This window comes from Sabethes cyaneus, chromosome 3, assembly GCF_943734655.1.
Source record: "Sabethes cyaneus chromosome 3, idSabCyanKW18_F2, whole genome shotgun sequence".
NCBI lineage: Eukaryota > Metazoa > Arthropoda > Insecta > Diptera > Culicidae > Sabethes > Sabethes cyaneus.
Window position 1 is genome coordinate 88,517,298 of NC_071355.1, and position 15,076 is coordinate 88,532,373.

The following is a 15,076-nucleotide window of genomic DNA, read 5'->3' on the forward strand; positions in this document are numbered from 1 at the left end:
TTTTTTCGTGAAAATCTGTAAGTTGAAAGCATTTTGGATGAAAAGGTGACAAAAAGGAGCAGGGTGGATAGGAACAGAGAAAGAGAGAGATTGAGAGTGTGTGTAATAGTGACAGAGATAGAGAATAACATAAAAAGTACTTACGTCCAGCGGTAAGTGGGTGCATCAATGCAGGATGTGCAGCTGTGGCCGCTGTATTAGGTTGTGGTTTTGGTTTGCTCACTTTAGTGTTACTCTTGGCGAATTCCAAGCGTATTGTTTGGGGCATATCAGGATCGAAGCGTACACCTTGCTGCAATATTTATATTCGGTTTGATTTTGCGGTCGTCAATTCGATTTGTAGGTTCGATAAAGCAAAGTAATTATTCGATCATCGGACAGTGGAGGTACGGGGACATTGCAAGAAACAATGACAACGAAAGGAGTATCACTCACGTGATCCGGATTGGCTCACGAAACGAAACAACTGTCGGAAGGTTTCCAAAAATATCGATACAAAAAATGTTTCAGCAAAAATGTTTGTTCCAAAAAATTCTATTTTCATTGAAGAGGGGTTTCGGATCGGTTCTGTTGGTCAGCCGTTTTGACCATCTAAACAAATCTTTTCGCGTATATTGTGGAACATAGCTAAGGAACTTCTCTGCAATACTGAGTGAGTAAACTTGCTTCTTTTAAGTCTTATTATCCCAAATTCAGCTTTATCCAGAGAAGATCCTTTTCGACGTTCCGAAACGGTTTACACCTTTTTCTGGCGAGTGGCGACTTTTGCCGCAAAAAGCAAAACTTAGAGCACAACGGCTCCGACGGCGGTCTGTCTTTGCCGTATCCATTGAGATACGTTAACCCGATTCAATATAAAAATTGAGCAAGGTATAGGTAGTAGAAAATATAAGAGTGTGGAAGTGGTGCAGAATGGCTATATCTCCCTCTATTTGGATTGATTATCATTGCTCTTGATTTTGTTGGTAAAATTGCCGAAGCCTATTTTCGTTTCAGTTGCTTTAACTATGATTTGAATTTTGTTTTTGTGAAACATTTTTTATTTGACTGCGAGGACCATAACTAGAAATAATGAAGTTTTATGGTAGATAACGTAAAACAAACTGTTAATATCGATCTCCCAACCAGTTTCAGTTTGGTTCGAACTGAATGGATAACGTATTAGTTAATAATTAATTGATATTAGAAACTAAAAGAAAAATACAAGAACAAAATTCAAATTAGTGACTATAATGGAATGGAAGAGAAAAAAATTTACAACAGAAAGAAGAATCAAATGAATTCAACATTGATGTGGATCAACAGAATAACGAGTTGGTGAGGTTTGGAACTGTCAATTCGCGGTGAAACGGTTTGTACTTTAGGATCAGTTTACCGGGTGAGAAGTGAGCAGAAAAAGGAGGTGAGCAAAATAGTGATTTTTGAGTGAAAGATCAGTCGCTTGAGAGTGTTCCAAACTCGCCTTTGATTGTAAGTGCTACCACTAAGTGTAATTAAGAGTACAAAATACGTTTGTATTTTAATAGTAGGAACGGTTAGCTTGATATTGCAATTACTTGCTGTTCTATGGGGAGGGAATGGAGTAAAATACAATTTGCTTTTTTTACTCTAGCAACGTAGAGCGAATGAACTAAACTTTCTATCAACTGATTAAAATTTTGCAAGGTATGGTAGATTAAAGAAGAAACAAAAAATCAAATCAACTCTAAGAAGTACACCTGAGAAAAACTAGTCTCTGGATTTATATTAAACCTTGGGACTTATTGCGAACTAAGGGAAAGGCAAAGGTGCTAGCAATTAAATTACCTGCAGATCCTGTTTTGCCGCTTCGGCGCCCGAGCGTGTGCTGAACGTGACAAAGCCGACCGGCTGCAAAGAATGAAAAACGTTCAATAGAATTTCCCCATCACGTTTAATCCCATTGCCCTAATTCTACACCTTTCCATTATTAAATTCGAAGTCAAATAGGATGTTTGGACCGTACAGCCGGCCATACAGTGTGCTGTATCTTACTTACCGATGCTGTCTTTCCGTTTTTACTCGTAACTTTCAGCAGTGATCCTTCGTAGCCCTCATAAGCTCTGAACAGAAGGTAGAGTTCTCTGGGTTTCGCATCCATTGGCAGTCCGCTGACAAATAGAGTGCGTACCTGGTGAAAAAAGGAGATACACGACGATTAATGAGCGTTGAAAGGTTGCTTGGAGGTTGTAATATCTAACTAATGCCGGATCTGCGGAAGGTTCGAAACAGACGATTTACTGAAATTCGTTCGCATATTTTTTTCTGTGCAGATTCGTTCACTGTATCTAGGTTAGGTTTCGTTAGCTTTTGAGAAACTGTTTCGGCGAAAACGCTGGTTCATAAAGGAACGAATAGAATCTATATTTATATAGCGGAAAAATAGTAAAATAATATTCTGACGACTTACTCGAGTTTCAACCTTAGTTTGGATACACCCAACTAGTTTAAAGGTGAAAATATCTAGGAGTGTGTGTTTCTAAAGAATGTATGCCAGTACCACCGATACCAGTAGAGCAATTTAAAGCCGTAATTCTCTATTCGTGAGTACGTGAACTCGCGTGTTCGCGTTTTGGTGTGTATCATTGAAAAACTTCCAAGAAAATTACCCACTAATTTTAACTGGTTCACGAAATAACCACATTACAAGATTTTGCTTTCAGACACTAGCGTAGAACGTTCGGGTTTCTGGTTTAGTTGCGGGTTGAGTCAGAATATCCTACGGGGAATGTGCGTGAAATGTGTTTCATGTTTGAGGCGTCGTAAAAATTAAGTAAGAGCCTTTGCAGCCGGATGCCTTATTTATTGCTCCAAGAGCCAACTGAAAACCACAATGACAAATGGGAAAAGTTTTCTAATTTGAATTTAATTAGGCGAGCTATGTGCCGTATGGCACAACTCACAGCAAATTTATTACTCAACATTTACAGAATTCGACTATTGAAATTCTGCATTATTATTAGTTGTGTTAACAAAAGTGTCATTTTTCCAGCTCAATCTACACATGGTAATGGTAGATTAGTAATAGTTTCACTCTTAACCTTTAACACATTACGAAACCTACGTTTGCATTATTTTACGAATTTATTCATTTTGTCAATAAATAAACGATGTGTGAACAAGCTGCGAGTGTTTTCGAATTGCCTCATGAATACTCGAAACCGTACCTACTAGTAAACGTGTTGTCGTTTTGCTAGGAAGATTTCATCAGCCAATCGTTATGAAGTAAGGTGTCTGCTATAATTAATTTATTATACCGTAAAGCGGAGTACCGCCTGTTCGAGCATAAATAATACCCGGTATAGCACAAATGAAACAATATCCCCGAAGAACGTTGCGCCACTGAAATATTAAACAGTGCAACAGCACTGGACATCGGACCATATGTGAACGAGGACGAAGTCAAGACCCCTTTTTATCGAAGCCACTATAAAAGCGACGAGTAGCTACTCTAGTCGTCACACCTAGTATTTATCCTCGTGAAATTACTGAATAAATGATGAGCATATAACGTAGGTAGAATTTAATGAGCTGCTTCGTATCCACTCAAGTGACACCTGATCAATTTCCCACGAGTACGTTAAATGGATCTTATTTGCGAGACGAATATCTAATGACGGTATAAAGCTTCCATGGCGTTTCCGCGTCAATATATCAAGCGTGTCCTGCAGTCTTCAAACAAAGTTTCGAAGTGTTACCATTCAATGTACTCTTTAGACTATCTTTTATTTATTTTACCCAGAAGATCAAACAATTCGGATCGCGAATGAATGAAAGTTTAGTCCAGCTATCGGCGACTAATGTTACGCAGTCAACCAAGCACTCTTTTAAGATTCAAATCCATAAGTTATTTATTTATTTACTATTTGAAGGGGCTTTCAACCGTTGGTTGGTTCGCCCCATTCAAACCCATAAGAGAATTACTTTCAAGATATATATGAGCTTCAATAAAAAAATCCATTTATATACTTTCAGTGGTGGTACTGAGCTTTTCTATGAAAGCAACACATATATATACGCGTGTCTCTTATACTTGAGTAACTGTAATATGTTTACTACACATCAAAGTTTATGAATCCTTTAAACTATGAAATGGTGATGACTTTACTTTGTTACAAATATTACTTAGATTTGTTGAGTCAGCTAAACAAGAATCACGACTGTTCTCTTACATTTTTGTAGGGTTTATTTCTAATTCCCATCGTAGTAAGGAAAGCCACTCTAATTTTTATCATTTTTTAGGTGGATTTAATGAATACTCCAAAAGTTCTGCTGCTGATTTGACTAAAACACACTTAGCTTCCGATCCGTGCCCTTTGAATTTACTAAAAAGCGATTACTAAAGCATTTTATTCAAATTACGCAACTGACTTTATATCTTAAATTCGTCGTACCGTTTTAAAATCCATCCATCAAAATTTTTCATCGTCCGAACTAAAAATCACAATAATGTTTACGAAGCTAGCGCGCACGTATTTGTGTAGGACAGCATGACAAATTTATTCTGCAAAATTTCTGCAGATTGAAACGATTAGTCGACATTTTCTTCTTCGTCGCGCGTAAAAACGTAGGAAATTCGGCTGCTAGGAATTCTTTAATGAAAAATGGTATTTAAATAAATCTCAGCTAACTTTGATTGACCGCGTATGATAGTCAACAAACTAAAATATTAGGGAATAACTAATTTTGCATTGTGTGTCCATAAAAATCGTTGATATTTTTAATAATTTGTGTTGGATAGGACGGGAATAGGCAATTACGACGAGGCAGCAACATACCCTACCTAACAATGTATATTGACTCTCTTCTCTCTTAACTACTCTAATAAATATGAAAATCCAATACTTTTTGATAGTACATAGTACCTGTTAGTAAAATAATGGTTTTCAATAAAATTGTAAATTCTTCGGTTCAAGATGGTCAGTTAGTAAAAATCCCGAATTTAATATCCATTGTGTTTCTCGATGAATAGGAGCATCCTCTTTTATTTTTCTTCTTAAAAAGCTCCGGATTTATCAAATAATCTTAGATGTTTTGTCGACATTGTCGGAAGTAGGGGACGATAATATAATGTGCCGTCCTTGGGCTGGGATATGCAAATCTAACGTGAAACCCTGGTATTTGATTGAACTAGTCTACTATGCAAGTATGCCAGTTGCCAAATGCTGTACAAAACAAAACTGAATTTGTTTTCAGCAGCTTGCGATGTAATTTTTTTTTAATCGTTTCGAAGTAATTATCCGATTATTGCAATTCGATTGTGTGAAGTGAAATCCAAAAAGTTATTTCTGGCAAAAAACGATAAACGATAATGCTTGATTTGCACTAAAATAGTTTGTTTAGGTGCTTGAAAAATAGTTTGTTAAGTTAATTGCCATTTTACTTCAGTTAGCACAAGGTTAGTTAAGATAGGTTTTCTGATGTTCAAATTTGTTTATCACCCCCGCTGGGTTACCTTTGACGACCACCGAAATTTTCAAAGAGGAAACTGTTGAATGTTTATAAACAGCGTCGATGGTTGCTAACCAATTGCCCCGCGCACTTCTGTTCTACAAACTGTGAAAAATAGATCACCTATTTGAACTCATCTTGAGTTAGCATTGTTGAAAAACTGTGGTAGGAATAATTTATTACCAACGTCTAAATTCCAGGTTACTAAACTACTCGGATCCAAATACTGCAGCTGCCGTAGAATATGTCCTATATGTCGGGGGTTGACAAAAAGGGAGTGGTATCAAACAAGAAGGGAGGTCCAAATAACTAAAAGGGGTTGCGTTTCTCTTGCATTTTCACCGATTGCGTAGGTGCCTGGGTGACAAGAAGTGGGGAGGGGTTATGAAACGTCGAGGGTGAGATGTTATGAGGGGGATGGGGTTACCGAGGAGGGATATATAAAACACGCTGTTGTTTCTCTCCATCTGTTTATAGACTTAAAGGCAGCGTACGATTTAGTTACACGAAATGAACTGTGGTGGATTATGCTTGACCATGGTTTTCTAACAAAACTGACTAGGCTGATACGTGCTACCCTTAATGGATCAAAATCAAGCGTCAGAATATCGGGCGAGACACCGGACTCATTTAGATGGACGTTAGATGGTTTGAAGCAAGGTGACGGACTATCAAATTTGCTATTCAACGTTGCATTGCAAGGTGCTATTCGAAGGTGCAGAGAAGCCGTACTATCATCACGAAATCTCACATGCTCCTAGGGTTTGGGGATGATATTGATACCATCGCTGTTAACCGTAGAGCTGTGGAAGAGATGTACACACATCTTAAAGAGGAAGCTGCGAGGAAAGAGTTAGTCATAAATTCTGCCAAAACGAAGTATATAGCAGCTGGTAGAGACCGTGATAGCCCTTCGGGCGTTGGAACTATGGTGGAGATAGATAGATACTTTTGAAGTGGTCGACGGTAAACACCTCGGTACGTTAATGACATGTGACAACGATGTGAGCCGTGAAATAAAAAGGCGGATAGCGGCTGCCAACAATGCCACAACTGAGGTTCCGTAGCCTGCAACTCCGTAAATACGAAACTCGTGCTCTATAAGATGCTAATTCTCCGGGTGGTTCCCGGTGATGCTAGATCTCCCGGCCACGAAGCATGGCCGTTGAAGAAGGGCGACCGACGAGCTCTTGGCGTTTTTGAGCGTAACAGATCCTGCGATGAATTCCCTGCGGCATATTAGAAGATGGAGTGGGGCGCAGGGAACCATCAAATTTAGCAAGTTTACAAAGATGAGAATATTGTGAAGTGAATAAAACATGGCAGCCTACAGTAGGCTTGCCACGGATGAGGGACCAGCGAAAACAACATTCAGTAGAGAACCTGATAGAGGTCGTCGACTTAGAAGCAGACCCCGTACCTGTTGGATGAGCGCTGTTGACGAGGATGCTAGAACAGCGGGTGTTAGGGCGACTGGATGGTGGCAGCCCAAGACCGAGAAGCATGGAGACGACTCCTAAATTCTGTTTAAATACGATAAGCGCGTTGTCGCCAAAAAACTAAAGTAAAAGTAAAGTAAGTTGTTTCTCTTCAGTATAGCAATCCCGTCCACTGGAATCGGAGCTGTAGGCAATGACGTAGTGACAGCGGCTGAATAAGATGGTCAAGAAGATTTTCCTGGCGAATCGCGACGTGCCGATGGTGATGGACGACGACACCTCTCACCCTGGATGGCAACGACTGGCAGGGCACTTCGTATTTTATGTACTTCCTCCACGAAGCAAGTGAGCTCCGAGGTGAAGTTCATTTTACACACCAAGTTCCCCAAAAAGGTGTTGCTGTGGCTGACAATCAACGAGAAGGGGATGTCAAAGTCGCTCTTCTTTCGCTCCGGACTGTCTGTGAATGGGGAAATTTATAGTACGAAGTTGCGTCGTTCGTCTAGAAATATCATAAGGGAACAAACTGAGGAGGAATTGAAAAATAAATCGAAAAAAGAACTCAAGAACATGCCTACATGCATGTTCTCGTTAACTGCCAGAAGGCCACTCGCAAGGCCGTAGATTTTTTTTACAAGTAAGCTAATATAATAACCTTCCATGGGAAATTTAGCAAACTCAATTAGCTGTCTTAGTTTTTTTATCACCATCCGAAAAAAGTCCATTTTTTTAATGCATACGTTACGACACTGCAAGCAAAAAGCGCCAGAAACGAAGCAATCGCGAAGAGTTATAATAACTATTCCGGGTTAATGACACGCGTAAGTTCTATGAAAATAAGAATCTTATAAGGGCAACATACCAACATTTTCCTAATGATAAGACGAGAAGGGAAACCTGACCACAAACGAATGCGAGGTTTCTGGTGGAAGCAGGTCTTCACCGAACACTTCAATCGTCATGTTGCAGTCGGAAACAGGACGGAAGTTAATCTAGGAGATAGTGGCCCAGCCCCAAATCTTTAAGAGGCTCAATAAGAAATCGGGTTGCTGAAGAGAAACAGCGCTGCCGGTAAGGACCGACTACTAAGACTTGGAAGAAAGAGATACTATTAGAAGAGTTGATGGAAGGAGGTTTCGGTCCCATCTTTAAAAAAAGGTTTATCGGCTTAACTAGCGTGACCTAATACTGGTAAATGGTGTCTACGAAGTACTTTCTTAGATCGTATTAAAACTAGCTGTTATGGATAGGTCAAAGATTCGTAAGAAGCTCTTAAGCGGGATTCATGGAAGCTCGCGTCACTATGAAGCATAATTTCATCATCCTGAGAAATGTAGGGAATACAGTATGCCCACGCATTACGAATGTATCGACTTCAAAGAAGCATACGATAAAGTTGATCGAGACCCCAGCTATGGCAGATAATGCATGAATGCAACTAATTAAAGTAACAACGGATTGAGTGATATGTTTCGTTGGTACTTTCTAGCTCTTTCGAGACACGGCGAGGTTTGTTATAAGGTGATAACACATTATTTATGCTATTTAACATAGTATTTGAAAAAATTATCCGATGAATGGGCATAGAAATGAGAGGCATAATTTCCAGTAAGAGTACTCGGATGAACAAGAAAGATTCTCACAGAATCTTGAATAGCAATCGTGTAGAGGAGTGCTGCATCAGATTCGTCCAGAATATCTTGCTTATAGAACCAGGATTTTTGTATGAGAATCCAACAGGTGAATTCCCGCGATGCCTCCCAATCCCAAGTAACAATTATAGTTTAATTACACTCTTATTGTGGTTTTCATGAACAATTTTGGCCATAAAAGTCATCATAAGAATATAAGAAAATCCAAATTATCTGGGTTTTAACTCAGTAAAGGAATCCCATTTACTATGAAATAGGAATCCTCAGGATTATGAAAGTTGGAATCCTGGTGTGTTAGTCAGGATAGGTAAATTCTAAATTTTGCGCTTAATTTTGATATTAACGTCGAAAACTTTTGGACAGAGGATGCAGCCTACACTAGCCTGAAAGCGGAAGCTAGGTTAGCAGAGTGACCACAGAAAATAATCCGAGTAAGGACAGCAAATGGCGGATTGAACCAGGAAATTGGGCTGGTTATGCGCTTTGCAAGAAGTCACGATCAAGTTATATAGGCTGCTGTACGAAGCAGAAAATGTAGAAAACCCGTATTAGACCGGTAGTGCCTTATGGACTTAAAGTCATGACGCTGTTTATGGAGAAAATACGGGCCCTTGCCGTGTCCGAGTGGAGTATATAACGGTCGATCTTTGGTGGAGTACGAACTGAATATGGAGAGTGGTCTATGCGAGTGAATTATGAGCTATAGACATTGCTTGGGGAGCATTCCTTCGTACGCCTGGCGTAAATCAGGAGGTTTTAGTAGACCGAGCACGTCGAGAGTTTGCCGAACCATGGTGCGGTGAAAACTATTCCTTTGTCAACTTCACCGGCTCCAGAGATAGGTAGGACTAACCAGCGGCTATATCGACAACATTGAAGATATAGCAGTCCATTTTAGCAAACAACCTATAATAATTAATGTAAATCATGTAAATTGAACGTAATACATGTAGGGTTTATTTCTAATTCCCGTCGTAGTAATGAAAGCCACTCTAATTTTCATCATTCCTTAGGTGGATTTAATGAATACTCCAAAAGTTCTTGTGCTGGTTTCACTCAATCACATTTACCTTCCGATCCGTGCACTTTGAATTCACCAAAAAGTGATTAGTAAAGCATTTTATTCAAATTATGCTACTGACTTTATTTCTTAAATTCGTCGTACCGTTTTAAAATCCGTCCATCAAAACTTTTCATCGTCCGAACTAAAAATCACAGTAATGTTTACGAAGCTAGCGCACATGTATTTGTGTAGGACGGCATGACAAATGTTATTCTGCAAAATTTCTGGCGGTCATGCTACTTTTCCCGGCTGAAGAATAACGACAATGCGTTACGTAAGCTATTTTCAGTTTATGAATGACGGAAATTGAAACGATTAGTCGACATTTTCTTTTTCGTCGCACGAAAACATACCATACCCTAACTACCCTGCAAATTGGAGTTTGATCCGATGAATACAAGAGAATTAATTGTAAATTTACTCTATTGCAATAATTTCGTGTTATTGTTATTTTACCACAATCTTTGTTCATTACCAGGCTTAAGGCTGTGAGAACTTGGAATTATGTGAATTTTTTTTATTTTGTTTTAAGAAACTTGAGAAACGAATCAATCATAAATATTGTTATGACGTCAAAAGACAACTATTGTTTAGCATTATCAGAAAACGTACGTGTTTTTATTACGCTTTCCGACATTGGCAAACAACTGTTCGATTCCCACCGTCAAGCCGTCTTCATTTTATTCCTTTGCCGATCCTGAATATTTTGTTAACCTGCCATGAACCACTGTGACTTAGTAATCGTCATAAATTTTCCACTGTATTATTTATAGTAGCATTGTGTAGCAAAAACACACGAAAAAGCATTCTCAAGGATTAACCATGATCCGGCGAACGAGAAAAAGGCATCGTCTAAAACATACACCCACTCACCCCTCTTTGTCTGTCTTTATCCAATCCTACACGAGCACATATCGATGATACTTCCATCGCCATCGTCTGCCTGCTAGTCTGGATGACTAGACAAGAAAGTAAGGCTCCGGAATGGACGAATCGTTTTCCGAAAGTGAATAATCGCACCTGTTGTGGTATGGTTTCGTTACACCGGTTCTCCAGCTATCCGGTTCGTTCGGTGCATACAGATATGTTACGTGTGTTCCCGAGAACCAGGAACTGGAAACTGCTCTGGCTACTGCTATGTAAAGAGTCGGACTGCAAAATTGCTCGGTTCCGTGCCGGCCCATAACTTACTTTCCAGTATCGTTGGCTATTGATTTCTTGCACAGCGGGTCTCGGGTCTAGTCTTCCTTTTATTGCATGTATGCTGGTATGCAAATGTTTTTCCGATATGCCAAGTGGTCTTTAAAATAAGTACCTACACGGAATGTTTTAGCATGATTTGCGATTATATGGAAAATCACAAAATATAAATAGTAAAATTTACTAGTTTTTGAATGTTTTTGGACTGGCAACATAAACGTCAATTTTTTAGATTATGGTAATGATGTATATCCACCTAACGAGCACATTCTAGTACGAACTCCATTATCCGCTTGTTGATGTTACATTCATACAATTGGATCAGCTTAGCTGTCAAAATGTCGAATAAATTTCTGCTCAAGTTTTGGGTTCACGCAAGAAATACTTTCCATGTTTGTGCGGAATGCTTGTGTCGGTTCCAATCCAACCGGATCTACTACTCTCTGCCACTGTCGACTGCATGCTTGTCGACTGAATGTCTTGTCACCCAATTTGCATTTCTATTAGCCATTTGCTTCTCACTCCTTGCTCTCCATTTTGTCAGGCCACGCCATGATTCTGACAAACGTTGTCGATAATCTTGCTCGCTATCGCAGTCGTGTCGTTGGCTATACACATACACAGATAGCAGTGCAGTACCTATAGCAAGACAGGGTAAGCAGACGATGGAGTTCGAAAAGAAAAACTCCGGCTGACAACTTTATTTGCATAATATTCGACTCTTTTGCCAGTCTGTTTGGGATCATCTGCCTCCAGCAGCTGGCAGACACCAACAACGCAACCATCAGCCTCGATTTCCGCATTCACTTAGCGTGTCGAATTCATCTCATCCATTGCATTGGACGAATACACCAGGCAGAATAGCGGTAAACAGCTTATGAGGACGAAAATCTGTACCCGTGTTTTGGTTTGCGACAACCATTCCGTTGGGTGTCATTCATTTAGGAAATATGATCCACGGTAATCTTACTACCCCTTCCCAGTAATTTGATTTTCAATTTGCCTTACTTAAAGACTCACTTAGTGATATCTTAGGATTTCCACGAATGTCATGCTGGCTTCTTTATTTCTTTCGCAATGTTATAAGATGTTATTGGATTTGATTCACCCATTCTATCAGAGCAGTGGTGGCAAGCCACTGTTGCTTTCTCAGCTCACTGAATCCAATCCAATTATTATTCGATGTTTTTCGTTGATATCGTTGTGATTTTCGTACTCGTACGGCAAGTGGCAGACGATGTCGATTGCTTATTGGGATAGGACGAGCAACCACAACCGACCGGATACATGTGAGCTCACTCTTTATCTTCTGGTTCGAAACAGTTATATAAATAAGTGAAATCAAATAATTTGTCCAGATGGTGTTAATCTGTGAACTAGTGCTGATGGTTCAAATGTACTGGCCAAGTGGTGGTTAACTAGTTGTTGATTTTAGAACTGGACTTGAGTTTCCATTTTTTTTTGTTTTTGTTTACTTTCCATCGGTGCTTATCTGCTACCTATTCAACCATACGCTAACGTTCAGGGTTTGTTTCCATCTGAGAGTTGAACCTTCCATATGGGAAATTCTATCATAAAATGATCGGTGGTTGAGCAGCATGAGCATAAATGAATCTTCATACGAAAACAAAAAAAATTGCTGTGTATCTTGTCATTTTATCATATTTTCTAAAGCATGATAGAAAATTTTTTTGTTCATCATAAAATACTATACGTAAGTGCATTGTTTCCACAATGTGATTCACCAAATAAGTTCCGGAAGTTGGTAAATCCGGAAAGTTGTCTGATTATTGTTTTTGCGAAACTGGACAACCTGTACTTATTTACCTCCGTCTTAGAACAGCCGCAAAAATACCAATCTGGCTGCAAAACTCTGACATTAGTCTAGATGCATATCCTGCTTGTTTGCTTCTAACGGCATCATCAACTTAGCTCTGTGCAGCCCACATTTCACCGTAGGCTCATGTACGCTCTATTTATATAATTACACCCTTGTTTCACAGCACCAACGATTTGCATAGTAAACCTTTTAATCCTCCGGCTCTATCGACGACAAAATCGCATTGCAAATCAGAACATAATTGAAAACTAAACTTACCGCCTATTCGCAAGCTGTACCCAGCTATTGCAGTTAGTGCAGGTTCCCCCTTGGCAGCAGGCATCATGGAGCAGCACGTGTTTCCAATCCGAGAAAATCTTTTTCTCAAATACACCATTCGGTACTGCTTATCCTAGATGTGTACCACTACTTGGATCGAGACAAGATGGTACGGTTTTCTGAGATGGCGGAGAAAGTACATGGTTGCAAGGCGGAAGCTTCACCGCATCGTACGATTTCAGTGCTGCAGCAGTGGGTGCCGAGCCGAGACTATGCGCCGGATGCTATCGAAGGAACACGTCTATGACACAGGACGTCGACTGTTCTAACTTCGTTACCTGTGCATGTGCATGTATGGGTGGATTCATAGCAGCAGGAGTGAATTTACTACAGCTCAGTTTTTTTTCTTTCAGGATGTGCCCTCTGTATCAGCGTTTGAACCTTGCAGTCAGATTCTGCTGCGTTGCAAGTTTCTTCGCCCTGATAACTGGGTTGTATTTTTTCCACTCAATTGTACTTCTTCCGTCTAGTTAGTGTCTGTTGCTAGATTTTTTTTGAAGAAGTAACAGTTGATAATATAATATAGCAAATAGTTCACTAAATTATTGTTTTATTTTCTGTAAAATTAAAATTTTCCATAAAAAATGTAGTCACATGGAAATGAGTTCGACAACAAATGGTTTGCGATATGCTTCGAATTTGTTTTTTTGATACCTGTTGACTATATACATGTTGCTTCTAAGTGTACGTCGGATTTGCTATAATGTAAGCATATTCTGGATCACAGTGTCACTGGATGGCTATCAATATGCATTATGCACCTTTACGTGAAGATTTCGCATTTCTTTTTAACAACGAGTATGGCTTATTCTTCGCTTGTTGGGTGGCGAGAAGTAGTCAAAAGGTTGCAGCGAAAGTTTTATACTGCATATTTAGCACTTTTAGCTCTTCTCGTGCGAGGAATTGTTATGGAATTGAGAAAAAAACTTGTATAGCTGTGTTTTGCTACGGATATGAAACGGAAGTTAAAAATAAGTTAAAGGGTTAAGAAAATCTTTCAAAACTATGATATTTAATTTAATAGTGGTTGGGAACATTTCCTTCTTTGTTGAAAGCTTGTGCAAGTGATAAGGTATGCATATAAATCAAATTCGAGGTAATCAGTGAAGTGATATTTGAAAATAAAATCAAATTATGTTTCCTTTTTTCAACTATTTTGTGACTTGTAAGCGACCAATACATAGATACACGGCATCTTGATGCTATAGTGTCATTTGAATAAATTCAGACTATGGTCGTCAACTTTTGAATAAATTTTTATAACGATGGGCTTTCCAAGAGACGGAAGAAACAGTATTGATTAATAAGTAATCATTAAGGTCATTAAGGTGAAACGGTACTGAATCTAGCATGACCGGATGGATGGCACCTATATTCTCACATGGACGCCATTTTTCCGGCCATGTTGGGATTCAGTACCGTATCTCCTTAAAAAGTCAACAAAAACATGAGGTTGATTTCCTCCAAAGGAATTCGCTATGTGCGCGAAACGGTGCTGTCATCTTCCCAAGTTTGGTCTATTTGTGAAGTCGGTGCAAAGGTTTGTTAAAGAGTGAAAAGGATAGACAAAACTTTGCACCAAATCTTCACAAACTTTCCATATGGCAGTTCCATGAGAGTACAAGAGATCGATTTGTGCTTACATAGCGAATAAAGCCAACCCGAAAACTCGCGCTGAGCCTGAGCAACGCGGCTAACACCGTAATCCGGCAGAATCGCTACGTACAGTACCTGGCAAATAGTAAGTGCCTGTACAGTTTTATCGTCCAGTTAGAAAAACTAGTAAGATAAAACTTCTTGGTCGACAGCTGTGTACAATAGACAAAGGCTTGGATATTATATAGCTTAGTGCAAAGATTTCAAGGAGTTATGGAGGACAACATTTGACGAAAAAATCCTTCTACACATTTGGTCAAATCTCCATCGTTACAGAGTTATTGAACATCTTTAGTTTTCGGTTCTGTTAGCCTTAAATTAGCTCTAGTACAAAAATTATGCTAGCTAGCTTAATTCTGTTACTTTCATTCGAAAGTTGAGAAAATTTGATTTAGAAAATTGCTTCTAAACTTTCTACTTTATGAAATTTAGAACCTTT

General features: G+C 39.2%; 1 protein-coding gene across 1 annotated transcript in view; it reads right to left on the reverse strand.

The window, feature by feature from the left end:
- LOC128739853 (forkhead box protein P1) overlaps positions 1-15,076 on the reverse strand; it is a gene marked incomplete at its 5' end in the record, with an annotated part of 376,855 nt that overhangs the window by 30,010 nt on the left and 331,769 nt on the right. The window contains 3 exons of the mRNA XM_053835354.1: positions 145-292; positions 1,807-1,869; positions 2,018-2,149. Of these exons, the coding sequence (XP_053691329.1) occupies positions 145-292; positions 1,807-1,869; positions 2,018-2,149 (343 nt within the window). The remainder of the gene's footprint in view (positions 1-144; positions 293-1,806; positions 1,870-2,017; positions 2,150-15,076) is intronic.